Here is a 19,901-nt window from a genome sequence, read left to right on the forward strand (position 1 = left end):
ACAAAGTTATTGGAATTTATTTACTAGAAGAGCAATAAGAGTTAAGTTATCAAAAATAAAATTTTCTGTTAGTGTCTATGAAAAGCAATTTCAATTGTTGATAAGCGTTTTTATCATATACTTCATATTATAAGCGTTAAAAATTGCTTTTTTCATGTATTTTTCAAACAGAAAATTGCAAAATCGCTTATAACCGCATTTCTAAATGTCCATTTAACTGGTTTGTTTAGTAAGTGTCTAGCAGGTTTGGAAAGCGCACACATTTGTGATTTTTTATGAACAATTATAATCGCTTATAATCGCTTATACTCGGTTTTTTTCCCGGCTGACCGCTTTTCCAACACTCATTATATATATATATAATGAGTGCTTTTATATATATATAAAAGCAATTTGGAAGCGTTTACAAACGGTTCTTTAAAAAAAGCGCCTTTTGACCGCTCATTAACTGATTAATTAAGCGATTATTATCGACTATAAGGAAATTCCACTTCTTGTACGACTACTAGAAGACTTTCTATTTTTTTGTCTGGAATGTATACCTTGACCACGCATTTAAACCTGCATTCCGTTGGTTAGGATGAAGACCATTTGGACAATCCCCTTCATATGTTTATTGTCGATGTATAAAAGTGGGGCTGTAATCCAAGTGCAGCCCAGCGAGAGAGCTACTGAGAACACGCTTCTAAGCTGTTTCTGGGGGAGAAGTTTAGTTTAGGAGAACTACTATACCACACTACTATACCACACTACTATATTTATACCACACTACTATACCACACTACTATACCACACTACTATACCACACTACTATACCACACTACTATACCACACTACTATACCACACTACTATACCACACTACTATACCACACTTCTATAATACCACACTACTATACCACACTACTATACCACACTACTATACCACACTACTATCACTATACCACACTACTATACCACACTACTATACCACACTACTATACCACACTACTTTACCACACTACTATACCACACTACTATACAGCACTACTATACCATACTACTATACCACACTACTATACTACACTAATATACCACACTACTATACCACACTACTATACCACACTACTATACCACACTACTATACAACACTACTATACCACACTACTATACCACACTACTATACCACACTACTATACCACACTACTATACCATACTACTATACCACACTCATGCTACAATGGCGGAAGCAATTAACCAGCTTCATGACTTTCAAAACATGCCAAATCCACACCAGTATTAAAATCTATTAGTCAAAGATAGCCTTAAGTTACCTTAAAATAAGTGTTGGAGGGTTGGGATAACTTGTTGACCGTGAAGATGATTCCTGCAACTTGACAGAAAGTCCATATATTGTAGCACAAACATAGGTACACTGGCAGGAGCAAAAAGTAAATCTGAGAATTCTTTCCAAACCAACAACTGAAGATTGTGAGAATTGCCGGGGTTATTTATTAAGCGGGACAAAATTAACAGCGGGAGCCGGGATTATCAGAATTGATTATTCTATCTCTGATCTCGGCTGATTATTTTATTCCGGAGGTGTTTATAATAACTCTGATGTCATGGAAACACTAAATTGAACGTTATGATATGCCGGGTTATTATTAAGGGGTATATAAAGTTTAACGCACAACTCATCATGCAGATAAGATAATGAATCCTCGAACACTGCCACAACTACATTGATAGTTGTTATCGTCAAAGACACTCCTGAAAGTTATATTATATTCATCGGATGATGATTAATCACTGTAAACACTGTACACATCCAAATTTTACATTTTTGATTTAGGCCTTTAAAAACATTTTGCGGTCAAAATAATATTTAGGCCAAATTCTTTAAAAGGCCTAAGGCTAAATGAGTGAATCAAAAATACGGGCTAGAAGATAAAGTCCTGAGAAGATTTAAAACTTAACCTTGAACCTGAAAATTTCATGGGAAAATTTTGAAAATGAAAATGCCTTAAGCTTTATAAAGTTGGTTTCATTCAAAAATATTGATATTTGACCAATTCATGAGCCAACATTTAATTTTATCAAATTTGGTGCGTATGTCCAAATATGGGCATATGGTTTTTGGCTTATAACTCAGTAATTTTATGGGTTTTGAGCAAGGATGTAGCTCAAGTAGCTTAAACTTCTCTCACCTAGTGTTCCGAAAAAAGCTTTCTTGAAGAATTGTCGAGGGTAGACGCCATACGAGTCTAAAGAATGTACTATCTGTGAAAATTAGATTATTGTATATATTGTAATGAGGACTATGACTCATGCGCGAATAAGCGCACGAACCTTAAAATATCATTTTAAGTTGAAAAGGTGTGGTTAGTAATTGCCAAGGTGTGGTCAAGTAATTGTCAATGGTAAGATTTAATCACTTAAGGTATGTGGCTTACTTTCAACCGGAGCCAGTACGCGTCAACTACCATCCACCCAAATGTTGCCAGGTACATCCATTGCATGAGGAAAGTGAAGCTATAACAAGCACGGCTGTCACGTGGAGTTTCTCCTGGTTTATTTGCATGTGTTAATATAGTGTATTAATCCTTTTCAAACAAAGTTACAACGAATTCTTCATGTAGTGCATCCTGGGTTTGGACAGGATATGCCCGTTTAAAATATTTCCATCACGTTACATTACATAATTCTCAATAAATGTAATAGATTTGTAGTGTTGTAATTAGTTTATACTATATACATTAATAATAATACACACGTTATTTGTGGATCCACATAGAAATTACAGGGGATAAAATAAGCTAAATCAATAAGCGGACTCACAAGTCACATCTCGTGTTATCAGGCTTGATGATAAAGCGAGGCACAAGGTAAAACCTTGTGTTCGACAAGAGATAGTAATGGTATTAGCATCAGTGGCGCAAAGTCTGCCCCGCTGAATATTTTTGGCGTCCCTACATAAATTTTACAGTGCTTTAAAAAACAAAAAAAGGTATTTTTTGGCGCCAGATATTTCGTTAAAGATCTAAAAGTCGGAGGAAATTGTCCCCTCTGATGAAGCACCCGCCCCGGCTACCCCACCCTCGCTATTACTGCAACCAAAGTGTGCACCTGTTAGTAAGAAGAAGAAGGAAGCTGTACAAAGACAGGAGGAGAAGCTGGACCGTAGTTTGATGTAGGTAAGTTTCCTCAGAGACCTTGTGGGGGTGAGACTTGTTATCATACTCATTTACATGTAACAATGATAAACTCCTATGTTAATTTACATCGCACAAATTTATCAGACTCGGTCGCTTTTCTCATTCATTTACAGTTGTAATAGATTAAGAAGAACTGTCCGAAGACAGCTGTACTCGGCAATAATGATTCAATAAACATAAGCTAATGGGACACTAACTACCGCCCTTATCCCGAAATACTAGGTATCGACCCTAAAGCAACCCAAAGAGATTTTTACATCATGTGATTGATGCAATTAATCGAAACTTATTACAATTCGTAAGCCGTGAATAAATGGGAAAAGCGACCGACCGATTTCATTCTCGGTATCATTTTGCATCTGCGGACGGTCATTCAAATTGATATCATTTACCTTTGTTTGGGAAAGAGAGACACTGGCAGCTGTCCATTCTACCCATTTTGGTCAAATTTACTTATATCTAATAAGCATCATAATATTATATAGAATTTGAAGGCACTCACTTGAAAGATATCCATATGATAATGGAAAAAATCAGGAACACGATTGAAACTGACAAAACGACTTTAGTCAGAAATGATTGGAATGGATTATTGGCCAAATCCGTAAACGGATCCTGTGAAAATAAAAATATTAACTTAATTTATATTAAAACCTTAATTATCGTTCAACTTTTAAAATAATAACTTTCTAATCCCTTTTTATGAACCATGTACAAATGTTGATTAAAGAAGGTTAAATCAGACAGTGAGAGGCTGCCGGTTAATTTCTAATTCTCACCATTAAGATAGCGAAAGATGTTAGATGGTGACAAACACATTGAACCCTGCCCCCACCAAGTTCCTGAGTGGTACAATTGTCACTCTTCCAACCAACCTCTTCCACATCCCAGTACACGCATCTGGACCTGTTGTCACTGTTCTGGAGATAGGTGTGACTATAAACTATAAACTATAAACTATAAACTATAAACTATAAACTATAAACTATAAACTATAAACTATAAACTATAAACTATAAACTATAAACTATAAACTATAAACTATAAACTATAAACTATAAACTATAAACTATAAACTATAAACTATAAACTATAAACTATAAACTATAAACTATAAACTATAAACTATAAACTATAAACTATAAACTATAAACTATAAACTATAAACTATAAACTATAAACTATAAACTATAAACTATAAACTATAAACTATAAACTATAAACTATAAACTATAAACTATAAACTATAAACTATAAACTATAAACTATAAACTATAAACTATAAACTATAAACTATAAACTATAAACTATAAACTATAAACTAAGTAAGATTACTAACGTAGTTCTTATGAAAGGTAATAGTCACGGGGAGAGCAGAATGATTGGATATCTTGATGCCCACTACAGGAGAGTGGATGATGACGTCACTATTGTGATTATCTACTTTAAACCAGCTGTCTTCTCTGTAGTATATTGCTACCATCCAATCTGTCTCTCCCAACAGTGATATCTGGAGTGGAAAAGTGAGCAGTTGGTAAAATTAAAAATTGTGTTATTATTAAGCTGTTTGCTAAGGTTATACTAATTCTAATTTTAATGACGTAATTGCTTTGAAGAAAAATGTGGAGTTCGGACACATATGTAAGTATGTAATTTATATGGAGTATGAGAACAAATATCTGCTTTACCTTGACATTAGGTCGAGTCCTATCACTGATATCTCCGGTAAAGTCACCATCAACACGCTTACTGATGAGAATAGAGAAATGTTCCTGGTGTAAGGTTTCAGATTGCTGGACATATTCAGTGAGTTTTCCTACTAGCTCCTCTGTTACCTCTGGGAACCTGCGACCATTATATCCTCATGTAGGGTTAAGAAAAGCTATTTAATTTGAGATGATCAAGAATTGGTTCACTCCTTTCTTGTTGGTGAGAATCTTGGACGGCCGAAAGTTTTTGGCCCATCAATAGCTCAACAAAAATGCTGTTTTCTTGACTATAAGAGGTTATATTTTGGTTTTTAAAGCCCCCCCCCCCCCCCCCCCACCACCCTAATATACATACAATTTAGTCACAAATGACAAATCATAAGGTGGTTCAGCTTAGTAGCTGGCACTCAATTCCGTATACAGCTCTGTTCCCTTGATAAATGTTATACTCACAATTGCCTAGTGGTAATAGGGACACGTGATGGTACTTCCATCAGTTCTCCCATCCAATCCAACAAAACCTCAACCCCCTTCCTATCGTACAGATAGTTCTGAACACGTCTCACCGCCCCGACAACGAGCCGGAAATCATTGTTAGTCATTTTGTCAAATTGCTGGGGAGTTATCTGGGACAACGCAGAGGGGTGTGGTGTGGTACCGTTCTGAAATGATATAAAGATATAAGTTGAGGGGTGTGATGTGGTGCTGTTATGAGAGGATATAAAGATATATGTCAAGGGGTGTGGTGTGGTGCTGTTATGAGAGGATATAAAGATATATGTCAAGGGGTGTGGTGTGGTACCGTTCTGAAAGGATATAAAGATATAAGTTGAGGGGTGTGGTGTGGTACCGTTCTGAAAGGATATAAAGATATATGTTGAGTGGTGTGGTGTGGTACCGTTCTGAAATGATATAAAGATATAAGTTGAGGGGTGTGGTGTGGTACCGTTCTGAAATGATATAAAGATATAAGTTGAGGGGTGTGGTGTGGTACCGTTCTGAAATGATATAAAGATATATGTTGAGGGGTGTGGTGTGGTACCGTTCTGAAATGATATAAAGATATAAGTTGAGGGGTGTGGTGTGGTACCGTTCTGAAAGGATATAAAGATCTAAGTTGAGGGGTGTGGTGTGATACTGTTATGAAAGGATATAAAAATATGAGTTGAGGGGTGTGGTGTGATACCGTTATGAAAGGATATAAAGATCTAAGTTGAGGGGTGTGGTGTGATACCGTTATGAAAGGATATAAAAATATGAGTTGAGGGGTGTGGTGTGATACCGTTATGAAAGGATATAATAATATGAGTTGAGGGGTGTGGTGTAATACCGTTATGAAAGGAAATAGGAAATTGAGAGTTGAAGCACTAACTGTATTAACTATAATATTAATAGTAATAACAGGGGGTACACAGGAGTACTCACAATAATATCTGAGAGAGTGTTGTAGATAAGCGTGTTGCAGGAAAAGTTACAGTTCTCAACATCCCACGTGCTGTTAGACGTGCACAGCATCTTAGCGTCTCCTCCCGGACACCTTTACGAGCGTTTTTAAAATAAAATGTGACATTTTTATATCAAATAAGAATTCAGAGAACAATTTATTGTGTAGCATCAAAACAATCTGATGTTCCTTGACGGACTTTTTGGTCAAAACAAGCCTGAAAAGTAAAATACCACTTTTTGACTTTACAACTTTATAAAAACGTAGCCTTTTCAGATACGATATTAAAATTTTACACACATCTTGAAAAAGATATGATTAAACTTCGTGCTATCACAAGAAATGATTGACTTATAGCCTCTCAACAAAAAAAATTGTGCTTTTCCGAAAAATGCACTTTGACCAGGAAATGCTCGATTAGAAAAATGGGAATCCTCAAACAAAATTTTTATGGTATGGAAAGGGTGCACTAGATGGTCACTGAACTTTCTATGAGGTCATTTGGGCTGGACATTTTTGGTGTAAAAAAAGGATTCTGAAAATTGAACGACTTGGAAAGACTTTATTTGAACGGACATAACTACGGAAACTATATACTAGCTAGTAGCTATATACTAGTCCTTCTAGCATCCACGTTATGTCCATTCAAATAAAGTCCGATAAGGTATTTTGTAATGAATGCATCTTCAAAGTAAGAAGGTTAATAATATTTCCATCTTACTTCGCAGTCGAGTAGTTTCCTGGAGTTGCTGCAGCAAATTCTAATGTTCCGTACTTATCGTCTTTTCGCTTAATAGCCTTGCACACTTTATCTAAAATGAAGCTATTGCATTATCATTTAGGGGTGGTCAAATAAACTGACTCATACAAGAAACAGAAAGAATACAAGGAATACAAGGAATACAAGGAATACAAGGAATACAAGGAATACAAGGAATACAAGGAATACAAGGAATACAAGGAATACAAGGAATACAAGGAATACAAGGAATACAAGGAATACAAGGAATACAAGGAATACAAGGAATACAAGGAATACAAGGAATACAAGGAATACAAGGAATACAAGGAATACAAGGAATACAAGGAATACAAGGAATACAAGGAATACAAGGAATACAAGGAATACAAGGAATACAAGGAATACAAGGAATACAAGGAATACAAGGAATACAAGGAATACAAGGAATACAAGGAATACAAGGAATACAAGGAATACACGAAATACAAGGAATACAAGGAATACAAGGAATACAAGGAATACAAGGAATACAAAGAATACAAGGAATACAAGGAATACAAGGAATACAAGGAATACAAGGAATACAAGGAATACAAGGAATACAAGGAATACAAGGAATACAAGGAATACAAGGAATACAAGGAATACAAGGAATACAAGGAATACAAGGAATACAAAGAATACAAGGAATACAAGGAATACAAGGAATATAAGGAAGACAAGAAGACAAGGAAGACGAGGATTTGAAGTACATACCAAAAGTTCTAAACCGTTACTTTAAATGAGTTACTTATTATCGAAGAACAAATTAGTACAAAACTAATAAATCTCTGCAGCTATCATTACTAATTCTAAAAATTCCAGGAAAGCTTGAAATAAAATAAGCAGCTAATTACGAGCTCTCAATTGGTAAATAAGTATTAAAAATATAATTACTCACCAGCTATGGTAATATGGACAATGTTGCTTTTATGTAGTTTCTCAATGTCTTTTATTTTGTTACGTTGACAATAGAACCATCCCTGTGAGAAAGGATCGCTGACCGAAGAGTCTAGAGTGTAGATAGATATATCTCCGTCATCATCTTCTGTACTTTGCACTAAGGAATATGTGGTGAACACTATTCGGACTAGTAAGCATTATCATTGGATTTCTGTTTAACAACACTTTTAGTTGATTTGCTAACACTTTTTTAAGAGGCAATTAAAAAATTCATGTTTCACCTCTGTAGACGATTTCATACATCTAAATATTTTTTAACAGTGTTTTCGGTATTAAAAATTTTAATTTATACAATCGTTTTCACAAGCGGACCCATTGTGCGACTGTCTAACTTTTGCAGGATTATTTTATTGAAGCCTTATAACAAACCCTCGTGTGTGTGACCATGATTCTTCTCTGATTTGGATATATTGTCTATATCTTGATGGAACCACCTGACTCCTGCCCCAGTGTTGTTAACCCGGGAAAAGTCGTTAAGTAGGACCTGGCAGGTGAGCACTGCTTTCTCTCCTCTCTCCACAAGTTGATACTCAGGGGACGCTATCATTCCTGCAGGGGTCATATTTAGTGTAATTAATATTACTCAATTCTCTATTAATCTTATATGCAGTTTATTTTGATTGGTCAGACGATTTCCCAAACTTGACAATTTTATATTTCGGTTTTCACCTTTTCCATAGGGGCGTTCCTTTACATCAACTTCACCAGATTGCATTAGGGAGGCCTTCGAGTTGAAAATCCAAACAATTTGTTGTCTCTGAAACATATGGCTAGTTAATATTCTGAGGTAAAGTGTGAATATAATACGCAGGTGTTGAGGTGTTATATGATTATATAATCGGAATATTCGAATTATCGCGTGTTCGAGTTATTTCATTAATTTGTTACCATTTCAGTGTGTGTAACCAACTGATATACTATACAGTATATACTATATTATATAACATTTGTTTTCCTATATCAGTATAATATATATAATATACTGATATAGGAAAAAAATGTTTCAACTTAGGAGCATTCTTGAGTAAATCTTACGTTTGGTATAAATTCCAAAACACCAGATGCTAATTCCCCGGCCAGAGAAATATCTTTAAAGGCATTTTCCCATAACATCACGTCTTTTATTTTGCTGTCTGATATAATCCTAGGGAAAATTTATAAGCAGTTTTTTTGCAAATACTCTTTCATTTCTGTTAGTCACCTATTTGGATGGTGTTGAAGGTAAACTTACGTTTTGTCACCTATTTGGATGGTGTTGAAGGTAAACTTACGTTTTGTCACCTATTTAGATGGTGTTGAAGGTGAACTTACGTTTTGTCACCTATTTGGATGGTGTTGAAGGTAAACTTACGTTTTGTCACCTATTTGGATGGTGTTGAAGGTAAACTTACGTTTTGTCACCTATTTGGATGGTGTTGAAGGTAAACTTCCCTCCGTTTTTTATAACAGGTGTGGCGAACTTATCATAACGGGGAATTTTGCGTTCTCTGCAGGACCTCGTAGTTCTTTGAGACTCGGAAACTGAAAAAAAAGTTGTTCAGTAAGGGCAATTATGGTTACCTTCATCAGCATTGAAAAGTAAGGGCTATTATTTTTCCCTTGATAAACTTTCTGAACAGTGAGGGCTGTTATGGTTACCTTGGTCAAATCTCTGAACAGTAAGGGCTATTTCCGTATTTTTAGTTACATCAACACACACTGTTCTCCATATTCCGTCGCAACGCAGTTGAGGCTGAGGAAAATAATAATAACGTATAATTGCTTTTATTATTTAATGATTGAAGGAAACATAACAGTATAATTTTAGATTTGTTTGGAGAGGCGAATCATACACAGTTTAGAGGCGAATCATACACAGTATAATGGATGACTAAACAAGTAATTGTGCGAGTATCGATGTAACAATGTTTATTATCTAGCTATAAAATGTAAATAACAATGTTTATTATAGTGAACAAACTCATCAAAATCAAATTATTTTTAGTATTCTCCTGCTAAAAGAGGATTATATAATAAGAAATTAAGAACGCCAGGAAACTTACAGTCAGATGGAAAACTTCAGGGCAGTACCTTGTCCAAACTTGCAACACTTTATCAGATGAGCTTGGTGCTTCCTTACTGTTACCAGTAGTGATCCTAATCAGTTCAGCACCTGTGTTTCTATCTGAGCAAGCGAGGGATTCAGATTGTATAGAGTAACTCACCTGACTCAGCTACTTACCTTTGTAGGACACAGCAGGTAACTCACCTGACTCAGCTACTTACCTTTGTAAAACACAGCAGGTAACTCACCTGACTCAGCTACTTACCTTTGTAAGACACAGCAGGTAACTCACCTGACTCAGCTACTTACCTTTGTAAACCACAGCAGGTAACTCACCTGACTCAGCTACTTACCTTTGTAAGACACAGCAGGTAACTCACCTGACTCAGCTACTTACCTTTGTAGGACACAGCAGGTAACTCACCTGACTCAGCTATACTTACCTTTGTACGACACAGCAGGTAACTCATCTGACTCAGCTACTTACCTTTGTAAGACACAGCAGGTAACTCACCTGACTCAGCTACTTACCTTTGTAAGACACAGCAGGTAACTCACCTGACTCAGCTACTTACCTTTGTAAAACACAGCAGGTAACTCACCTGACTCAGCTACTTACCTTTGTAGGACACAGCAGGTAACTCACCTGACTCAGCTACTTACCTTTGTAAAACACAGCAGGTAACTCACCTGACTCAGCTACTTACCTTTGTAAGACACAGCAGGTAACTCACCTGACTCAGCTACTTACCTTTGTAAACCACAGCAGGTAACTCACCTGACTCAGCTACTTACCTTTGTAAGACACAGCAGGTAACTCACCTGACTCAGCTACTTACCTTTGTAGGACACAGCAGGTAACTCACCTGACTCAGCTATACTTACCTTTGTACGACACAGCAGGTAACTCATCTGACTCAGCTACTTACCTTTGTAAGACACAGCAGGTAACTCACCTGACTCAGCTACTTACCTTTGTAAGACACAGCAGGTAACTCACCTGACTCAGCTACTTACCTTTGTAAAACACAGCAGGTAACTCACCTGACTCAGCTACTTACCTTTGTAAAACACAGCAGGTAACTCACCTGACTCAACTACTTACCTTTGTAGGACACAGCAGGTAACTCACCTGACTCAGCTACTTACCTTTGTAAGACACAGCAGGTAACTCACCTGACTCAGCTACTTACCTTTGTAAAACACAGCAGGTAACTCACCTGACTCAGCTACTTACCTTTGTAAAACACAGCAGGTAACTCACCTGACTCAACTACTTACCTTTGTAAGACACAGCAGGTAACTCACCTGACTCAGCTACTTACCTTTGTAAGACACAGCAGGTAACTCACCTGACTCAGCTTCTTACCTTTGTAAGACACAGCAGGTAACTCACCTGACTCAGCTACTTAAATTACCTTTGTAGGACACAGCAGGTAACTCACCTGACTCAACTACTTACCTTTGTAAAACACAGCAGGTAACTCACCTGACTCAGCTACTTACCTTTGTAAGACACAGCAGGTAACTCACCTGACTCAGCTACTTACCTTTGTAAGACACAGCAGGTAACTCACCTGACTCAACTACTTACCTTTGTAAAACACAGCAGGTAACTCACCTGACTCAGCTACTTACCTTTGTAAGACAGAGCAGGTAACTCACCTGACTCAGCTACTTACCTTTGTAAGACACAGCAGGTAACTCACCTGACTCAGCTACTTACCTTTGTAAGACACAGCAGGTAACTCACCTGACTCAGCTACTTACCTTTGTAAGACACAGCAGGTAACTCACCTGACTCAGTTACTTACCTTTGTAGGACACAGCAGGTAACTCACCTACTTACCTTTGTAGGACACAGCAGGTAACTCACCTGACTCAGCTACTTACCTTTGTAAAACACAGCAGGTAACTCACCTGACTCAGCTACTCACCTTTGTAAGACACAGCAGGTAACTCACCTGACTCAGCTACTTACCTTTGTAGGACACAGCAGGTAACTCACCTGACTCAGTTACTTACCTTTGTAAGACACAGCAGGTAACTCACTCGACTCAGCTACTTACCTTTGGAGGACACAGCAGGTAACTCACCTGACTCAGCTACTTACCTTCGTAGGACACAGCAGGTAACTCACCTGAGTCAGCTACTTACCTTTGTAAGACACAGCAGGTAACTCACCTGACTCAGCTACTTACCTTTGTAGGACACAGCAGGTAACTCACCTGACTCAGCTACTTACCTTTGTAAGACACAGCAGGTAACTCACCTGACTCAGCTACTTACCTTTGTAAGACACAGCAGGTAACTCACCTGACTCAGCTACTTACCTTTGTAAGACACAGCAGGTAACTCACCTGACTCAGCTACTTACCTTTGTAAAACACAGCAGGTAACTCACCTGACTCAGCTACTTACCTTTGTAAAACACAGCAGGTAACTCACCTGACTCAGCTACTTACCTTGGTAAGACACAGCAGGTAACTCGCCTGACTCAGCTACTTACCTTTGTAATACACAGCAGGTAACTCACCTGACTCAGCTACTTAAATTACCTTTGTAGGACACAGCAGGTAACTTACCTGACTCAACTACTTACCTTTGTAAAACACAGCAGGTAACTCACCTGACTCAACTACTTACCTTTGTAAAACACAGCAGGTAACTCACCTGACTCAGCTACTTACCTTTGTAAGACACAGCAGGTAACTCACCTGACTCAGCTACTTACCTTTGTAGGACACAGCAGGTAACTCACCTGACTCAGCTACTTACCTTTGTAAAACACAGCAGGTAACTCACCTGACTCAGCTAATTAACTTTGTAGGACACAGCAGGTAACTCACCTGACTCAGCTACTTACCTTTGTAGGACACAGCAGGTAACTCACCTGACTCAGCTACTTACTTTTGTAGGACACAGCAGGTAACTCACCTGACTCAGCTACTTACCTTTGTAGGACACAGCAGGTAACTCACCTGACTCAGCTACTTACCTTTGTAGGACACAGCAGGTAACTCACCTGACTCAGCTACTTACCTTTGTAAAACACAGCAGGTAACTCACCTGACTCAGCTACTTACCTTTGTAAAACACAGCAGGTAACTCACCTGACTCAGCTACTTACCTTTGTAAAATACAGCAGGTAACTCACCTGACTCAGCTACTTACCTTTGTAAGACACAGCAGGTAACTCATCTGACTCAGCTACTTACCTTTGTAAGACACAGCAGGTAACTCACCTGACTCAGCTACTTACCTTTGTAAGACACAGCAGGTAACTCACCTGACTCAGCTACTTACCTTTGTAAAACACAGCAGGTAACTCACCTGACTCAGCTACTTACCTTTGTAAAACACAGCAGGTAACTCACCTGACTCAACTACTTACCTTTGTAGGACACAGCAGGTAACTCACCTGACTCAGCTACTTACCTTTGTAAGACACAGCAGGTAACTCACCTGACTCAGCTACTTACCTTTGTAAAACACAGCAGGTAACTCACCTGACTCAGCTACTTACCTTTGTAAAACACAGCAGGTAACTCACCTGACTCAACTACTTACCTTTGTAAGACACAGCAGGTAACTCACCTGACTCAGCTACTTACCTTTGTAAGACACAGCAGGTAACTCACCTGACTCAGCTACTTACCTTTGTAAGACACAGCAGGTAACTCACCTGACTCAGCTACTTAAATTACCTTTGTAGGACACAGCAGGTAACTCACCTGACTCAACTACTTACCTTTGTAAAACACAGCAGGTAACTCACCTGACTCAACTACTTACCTTTGTAAAACACAGCAGGTAACTCACCTGACTCAGCTACTTACCTTTGTAAGACAGAGCAGGTAACTTACCTGACTCAGCTACTTACCTTTGTAAGACACAGCAGGTAACTCACCTGACTCAGCTACTTACCTTTGTAAGACACAGCAGGTAACTCACCTGACTCAGCTACTTACCTTTGTAAGACACAGCAGGTAACTCACCTGACTCAGTTACTTACCTTTGTAGGACACAGCAGGTAACTCACCTACTTACCTTTGTAGGACACAGCAGGTAACTCACCTGACTCAGCTACTTACCTTTGTAAAACACAGCAGGTAACTCACCTGACTCAGCTACTCACCTTTGTAAGACACAGCAGGTAACTCACCTGACTCAGCTACTTACCTTTGTAAGACACAGCAGGTAACTCACCTGACTCAGCTACTTACCTTTGTAAGACACAGCAGGTAACTCACCTGACTCAGCTACTTACCTTTGTAAAACACAGCAGGTAACTCACCTGACTCAGCTACTTACCTTTGTAAAACACAGCAGGTAACTCACCTGACTCAGCTACTTACCTTTGTAAAACACAGCAGGTAACTCACCTGACTCAGCTACTTACCTTTGTAAAACACAGCAGGTAACTCACCTGACTCAGCTAATTAACTTTGTAGGACACAGCAGGTAACTCACCTGACTCAGCTACTTACCTTTGTAGGACACAGCAGGTAACTCACCTGACTCAGCTACTTACCTTTTTAAAACACAGCAGGTAACTCACCTGACTCAGCTACTTACCTTTGTAAAACACAGCAGGTAACTCACCTGACTCAGCTACTTACCTTTGTAAAATACAGCAGGTAACTCACCTGACTCAGCTACTTACCTTTGTAAGACACAGCAGGTAACTCACCTGACTCAGCTACTTACCTTTGTAGGACACAGCAGGTAACTCACCTGACTCAGCTACTTACCTTTGTAAAACACAGCAGGTAACTCACCTGACTCAGCTACTTACCTTTGTAAGACACAGCAGGTAACTCACCTGACTCAGCTACTTAACTTTGTAAGACACAGCAGGTAACTCACCTGACTCAGTTACTTACCTTTGTAGGACACAGCAGGTAACTCACCTACTTACCTTTGTAGGACACAGCAGGTAACTCACCTGACTCAGCTACTTACCTTTGTAGGACACAGCAGGTAACTCACCTGACTCAGCTACTTACCTTTGTAGGACACAGCAGGTAACTCACCTGACTCAGCTACTTACCTTTGTAGGACACAGCAGGTAACTCACCTGACTCAGCTACTTACCTTTGTAAAACACAGCAGGTAACTCACCTGACTCAGCTACTTACCTTTGTAAAACACAGCAGGTAACTCACCTGACTCAGCTACTTACCTTTGTAAAATACAGCAGGTAACTCACCTGACTTAGCTACTTACCTTTGTAAGACACAGCAGGTAACTCATCTGACTCAGCTACTTACCTTTGTAAGACACAGCAGGTAACTCACCTGACTCAGCTACTTACCTTTGTAGGACACAGCAGGTAACTCACCTGACTCAGCTACTTACCTTTGTAAGACACAGCAGGTAACTCACCTGACTCAGCTACTTACCTTTGTAAGACACAGCAGGTAACTCACCTGACTCCGCTACTTACCTTTGTAAGACACAACAGGTAACTCACCTGACTCAGCTACTTACTTTTGTAAGACACAGCAGGTAACTCACCTGACTCAGCTACTTACCTTTGTAGGACACAGCAGGTTACTCACCTGACTCAGCTACTTACCTTTGTAGGACACAGCAGGTAACTCACCTGACTCAGTCTTGCCAGTACTGTCATAAACTGTAACCAACTATTTAAAAATAAGATATCTTTTGCTAGAATTTTAAATTTTAAGTCATAGAGCAATCTTCTCAATTTTAAAATTTAAAAATAACATTTTACCCTAACTATGATATGGTGGCATTTCATACTTAACTAAAATTCAACTTTAAAAGTCAATAGATTATTAGTCACAACAAAATTATAGTTTAAGACATCCATTTTGCATTGTGTTTCCAATATTAGAATTTATGATATGTATTGATTGAATAATTGGTAATAAATTTAACTTTTGTTTTATTAACTTTTGTTTTATTACTTACCTTTGTAAAACACAGCAGGTAACTCACCTGACTCAGCTACTTACCTTTGTAAGACACAGCAGGTAACTCACCTGACTCAGCTACTTACCTTTGTAAAACACAGCAGGTAACTCACCTGACTCAGCTACTTACCTTTGTAAGACACAGCAGGTAACTCACCTGACTCAGCTACTTACCTTTGTAAGACACAGCAGGTAACTCACCTGACTCAGCTACTTACCTTTGTAAGACACAGCAGGTAACTCACCTGACTCAGCTACTTACCTTTGTAAAACACAGCAGGTAACTCACCTGACTCAGCTACTTACCTTTGTAAAACACAGCAGGTAACTCACCTGACTCAGCTACTTACCTTTGTAAAACACAGCAGGTAACTCACCTGACTCAGCTACTTACCTTTGTAAAATACAGCAGGTAACTCACCTGACTCAGCTACTTACCTTTGTAAGACACAGCAGGTAACTCACCTGACTCAGCTACTTACCTTTGTAGGACACAGCAGGTAACTCACCTGACTCAGCTACTTACCTTTGTAAAACACAGCAGGTAACTCACCTGACTCAGCTACTTACCTTTGTAAGACACAGCAGGTAACTCACCTGACTCAGCTACTTAACTTTGTAGGACACAGCAGGTAACTCACCTGACTCAGCTACTTACCTTTGTAGGACACAGCAGGTAACTCACCTGACTCAGCTACTTACCTTTGTAAAATACAGCAGGTAACTCACCTGACTCAGCTACTTACCTTTGTAGGACACATCAGGTAACTCACCTGACTCAGCTACTTACCTTTGTAAAACACAGCAGGTAACTCACCTGACTCAGCTACTTACCTTTGTAGGACACAGCAGGTAACTCACCTGACTCAGCTACTTACCTTTGTAGGACACAGCAGGTAACTCACCTGACTCAGCTACTTACCTTTGTAGGACACAGCAGGTAACTCACCTGACTCAGCTACTTACCTTTGTAAAACACAGCAGGTAACTCACCTGACTCAGCTACTTACCTTTGTAAGACACAGCAGGTAACTCACCTGACTCAGCTACTTACCTTTGTAAAACACAGCAGGTAACTCACCTGACTCAGCTACTTACCTTTGTAAGACACAGCAGGTAACTCACCTGACTCAGCTACTTACCTTTGTAAAACACAGCAGGTAACTCACCTGACTCAGCTATACTTACCTTTGTAGGACACATCAGGTAACTCACCTGACTCAGCTACTTACCTTTGTAAGACACAGCAGGTAACTCACCTGACTTAGCTACTTACCTTTGTAGGACACAGCAGGTAACTCACCTGACTCAGCTACTTACCTTTGTAGGACACAGCAGGTAACTCACCTGCTCAGCTACTTACCTTTGTAAGACACAGCAGGTAACTCACCTGACTCAGCTACTTACCTTTGTAAAACACAGCAGGTAACTCACCTGACTCAGCTACTTACCTTTGTAAAACACAGCAGGTATCTCACCTGACTCAGCTACTTACCTTTGTAAGACACAGCAGGTAACTCACCTGACTCAGCTACTTACCTTTGTAGGACACAGCAGGTAACTCACCTGACTCAGCTACTTACCTTTGTAAGACACAGCAGGTAACTCACCTGACTCAGCTACTTACCTTTGTAGGACACAGCAGGTAACTCACCTGACTCAGCTACTTACCTTTGTAAGACACAGCAGGTAACTCACCTGACTCAGCTACTTACCTTTGTAAGACACAGCAGGTAACTCACCTGACTCCGCTACTTACCTTTGTAAGACACAACAGGTAACTCACCTGACTCAGCTACTTACTTTTGTAAGACACAGCAGGTAACTCACCTGACTCAGCTACTTACCTTTGTAGGACACAGCAGGTTACTCACCTGACTCAGCTACTTACCTTTGTAGGACACAGCAGGTAACTCACCTGACTCAGTCTTGCCAGTACTGTCATAAACTGTAACCAACTATTTAAAAATAAGATATCTTTTGCTAGAATTTTAAATTTTAAGTCATAGAGCAATCTTCTCAATTTTAAAATTTAAAAATAACATTTTACCCTAACTATGATATGGTGGCATTTCATACTTAACTAAAATTCAACTTTAAAAGTCAATAGATTATTAGTCACAACAAAATTATAGTTTAAGACATCCATTTTGCATTGTGTTTCCAATATTAGAATTTATGATATGTATTGATTGAATAATTGGTAATAAATTTAACTTTTGTTTTATTAACTTTTGTTTTATTACTTACCTTTGTAAAACACAGCAGGTAACTCACCTGACTCAGCTACTTACCTTTGTAAGACACAGCAGGTAACTCACCTGACTCAGCTACTTACCTTTGTAAAACACAGCAGGTAACTCACCTGACTCAGCTACTTACCTTTGTAAGACACAGCAGGTAACTCACCTGACTCAGCTACTTACCTTTGTAAGACACAGCAGGTAACTCACCTGACTCAGCTACTTACCTTTGTAAGACACAGCAGGTAACTCACCTGACTCAGCTACTTACCTTTGTAAAACACAGCAGGTAACTCACCTGACTCAGCTACTTACCTTTGTAAAACACAGCAGGTAACTCACCTGACTCAGCTACTTACCTTTGTAAGACACAGCAGGTAACTCACCTGACTCAGCTACTTACCTTTGTAAGACACAGCAGGTAACTCACCTGACTCAGCTACTTACCTTTGTAAGACACAGCAGGTAACTCACCTGACTCAGCTACTTACCTTTGTAGGACACAGCAGGTAACTCACCTGACTCAGCTACTTACCTTTGTAGGACACAGCGATAGGTTCACAGTCTTGTGCCAGTCTTGGTTTAACTCTCAGACAAAAGGTGAAGTTAGCAAGGTCTCTAGGCACGGTAACCTCTCCTTCTACAAGCGTTTGGGAGTGTCTCGTTGGCGACATCATGTAGGTCACTGAAAAAGGGGCCCCCGTAATTTTAGTATTTTTTGGGATTTAATTGAACATGTCATCAGTCATGTGTGCATATAATCAATATCAATGATATATGAATATATTATATAATATATAAGAGATCGGGCACTCACTTATGCTTGTTTGTTCGCTGAGGTTGACAGTAAGAAGTACAATAACAGTCGTTATTAAATACATTTCAACGTTAAACAAATGGTAGTAGCAAGCTCCTTCTCTTTCGCGATCTTTTATAATTGTGGTTTAGTTAATATTTTAAGATTAGTTATACAATTGCCCTATGCCCTAACTCTGAACGCATCATTATCTATACTAATAATCCCAAAAAGTGTGTGGGTTCGTGTGTGTGTGTGCGTGTGTGTGGGAAATTTCCGAACGGCTTAATTAAGAAAACGGTAATATAAGAGTTATGAGACTGTTTTTTTCGGTATCGTTTCAACAAAACTCTGACGAAGCCAAATGATTAAGGTTTTTTAAATCAGTCGGTGGTAAGTGGTTTAATTGATCATTTTGTGAACCAAATGTGATACTAAAGTGTCTCACGTACTCTCCCTCTCTCCCACTCTCGCTCTCTTCCCCATAAGTGGACCTCAAGATTGCCTATCAAGTACTACTATTAGTATTAGAGTATTAGATACGTGAGGGGCACTCAGAATTAAATTTCGGTGTGTTTGGATTGAGCGACTTCATACTTTCGCACCGGTTTAACTACGAAAATGTAATGCGTGTTTTCGAATATAATAGGCGGGTTTATACTTTTGGATTTCAGTTGCAAAAGTGAAGTCCCGGCCGTATGCACGGGTTACACTAGTATTCTATATATTACCGGTCGAAAGATTAAATGTTGCCAGGAAAATAATTGCTGATTTTTGCATTTGA

At 38.8% G+C, this 19,901-nt stretch overlaps 1 protein-coding gene and 1 long non-coding RNA gene across 2 annotated transcripts; both read right to left on the minus strand.

The window, feature by feature from the left end:
• Positions 1-567: 567 nt before the first annotated feature.
• On the minus strand, positions 568-1,906 carry LOC134824599 (uncharacterized). Its single transcript, XR_010161444.1, has 3 exons — positions 1,672-1,906; positions 1,312-1,459; positions 568-696 (listed from the first exon to the last, which is right to left on the minus strand). It is a non-coding gene; the product is annotated as an uncharacterized LOC134824599 (long non-coding RNA).
• Positions 1,907-2,137: 231 nt separating this feature from the next.
• LOC134823902 (uncharacterized) lies at positions 2,138-19,254 on the minus strand. Its single transcript, XM_063835500.1, has 19 exons — positions 19,139-19,254; positions 18,857-19,006; positions 10,135-10,256; positions 9,731-9,824; positions 9,484-9,613; positions 9,128-9,236; positions 8,762-8,849; positions 8,462-8,641; positions 8,031-8,189; positions 7,070-7,160; positions 6,330-6,441; positions 5,358-5,566; positions 4,884-5,040; positions 4,535-4,705; positions 3,975-4,115; positions 3,698-3,810; positions 3,107-3,192; positions 2,434-2,546; positions 2,138-2,260 (listed from the first exon to the last, which is right to left on the minus strand). Exons 1-19 carry the CDS (start codon positions 19,200-19,202, stop codon positions 2,138-2,140), a joined length of 2,412 nt encoding a protein of 803 aa, XP_063691570.1. The 5' UTR covers positions 19,203-19,254.
• Positions 19,255-19,901: the final 647 nt, after the last annotated feature.

Source organism: Bolinopsis microptera, chromosome 12 (genome assembly GCF_026151205.1).
Source record: "Bolinopsis microptera isolate Bmic1 chromosome 12, MBARI_Bmic_1.0, whole genome shotgun sequence".
Classification (NCBI taxonomy): Eukaryota; Metazoa; Ctenophora; class Tentaculata; order Lobata; family Bolinopsidae; genus Bolinopsis; species Bolinopsis microptera.

Coding starts and splice junctions, on each gene's coding strand:
- LOC134823902 (XM_063835500.1), bottom strand. CDS start 19,202: ATGTATTTAATAACGACTGTTATTGTACTTCTTACTGTCAACCTCAGC. Junction 19,007..19,138: donor CAGCGAACAAACAAGCATAA/GTGAGTGCCCGA, acceptor CCCCTTTTTCAG/TGACCTACATGATGTCGCCA. Junction 5,041..5,357: donor CCTATTACCACTAGGCAATT/GTGAGTATAACA, acceptor TAATGGTCGCAG/GTTCCCAGAGGTAACAGAGG.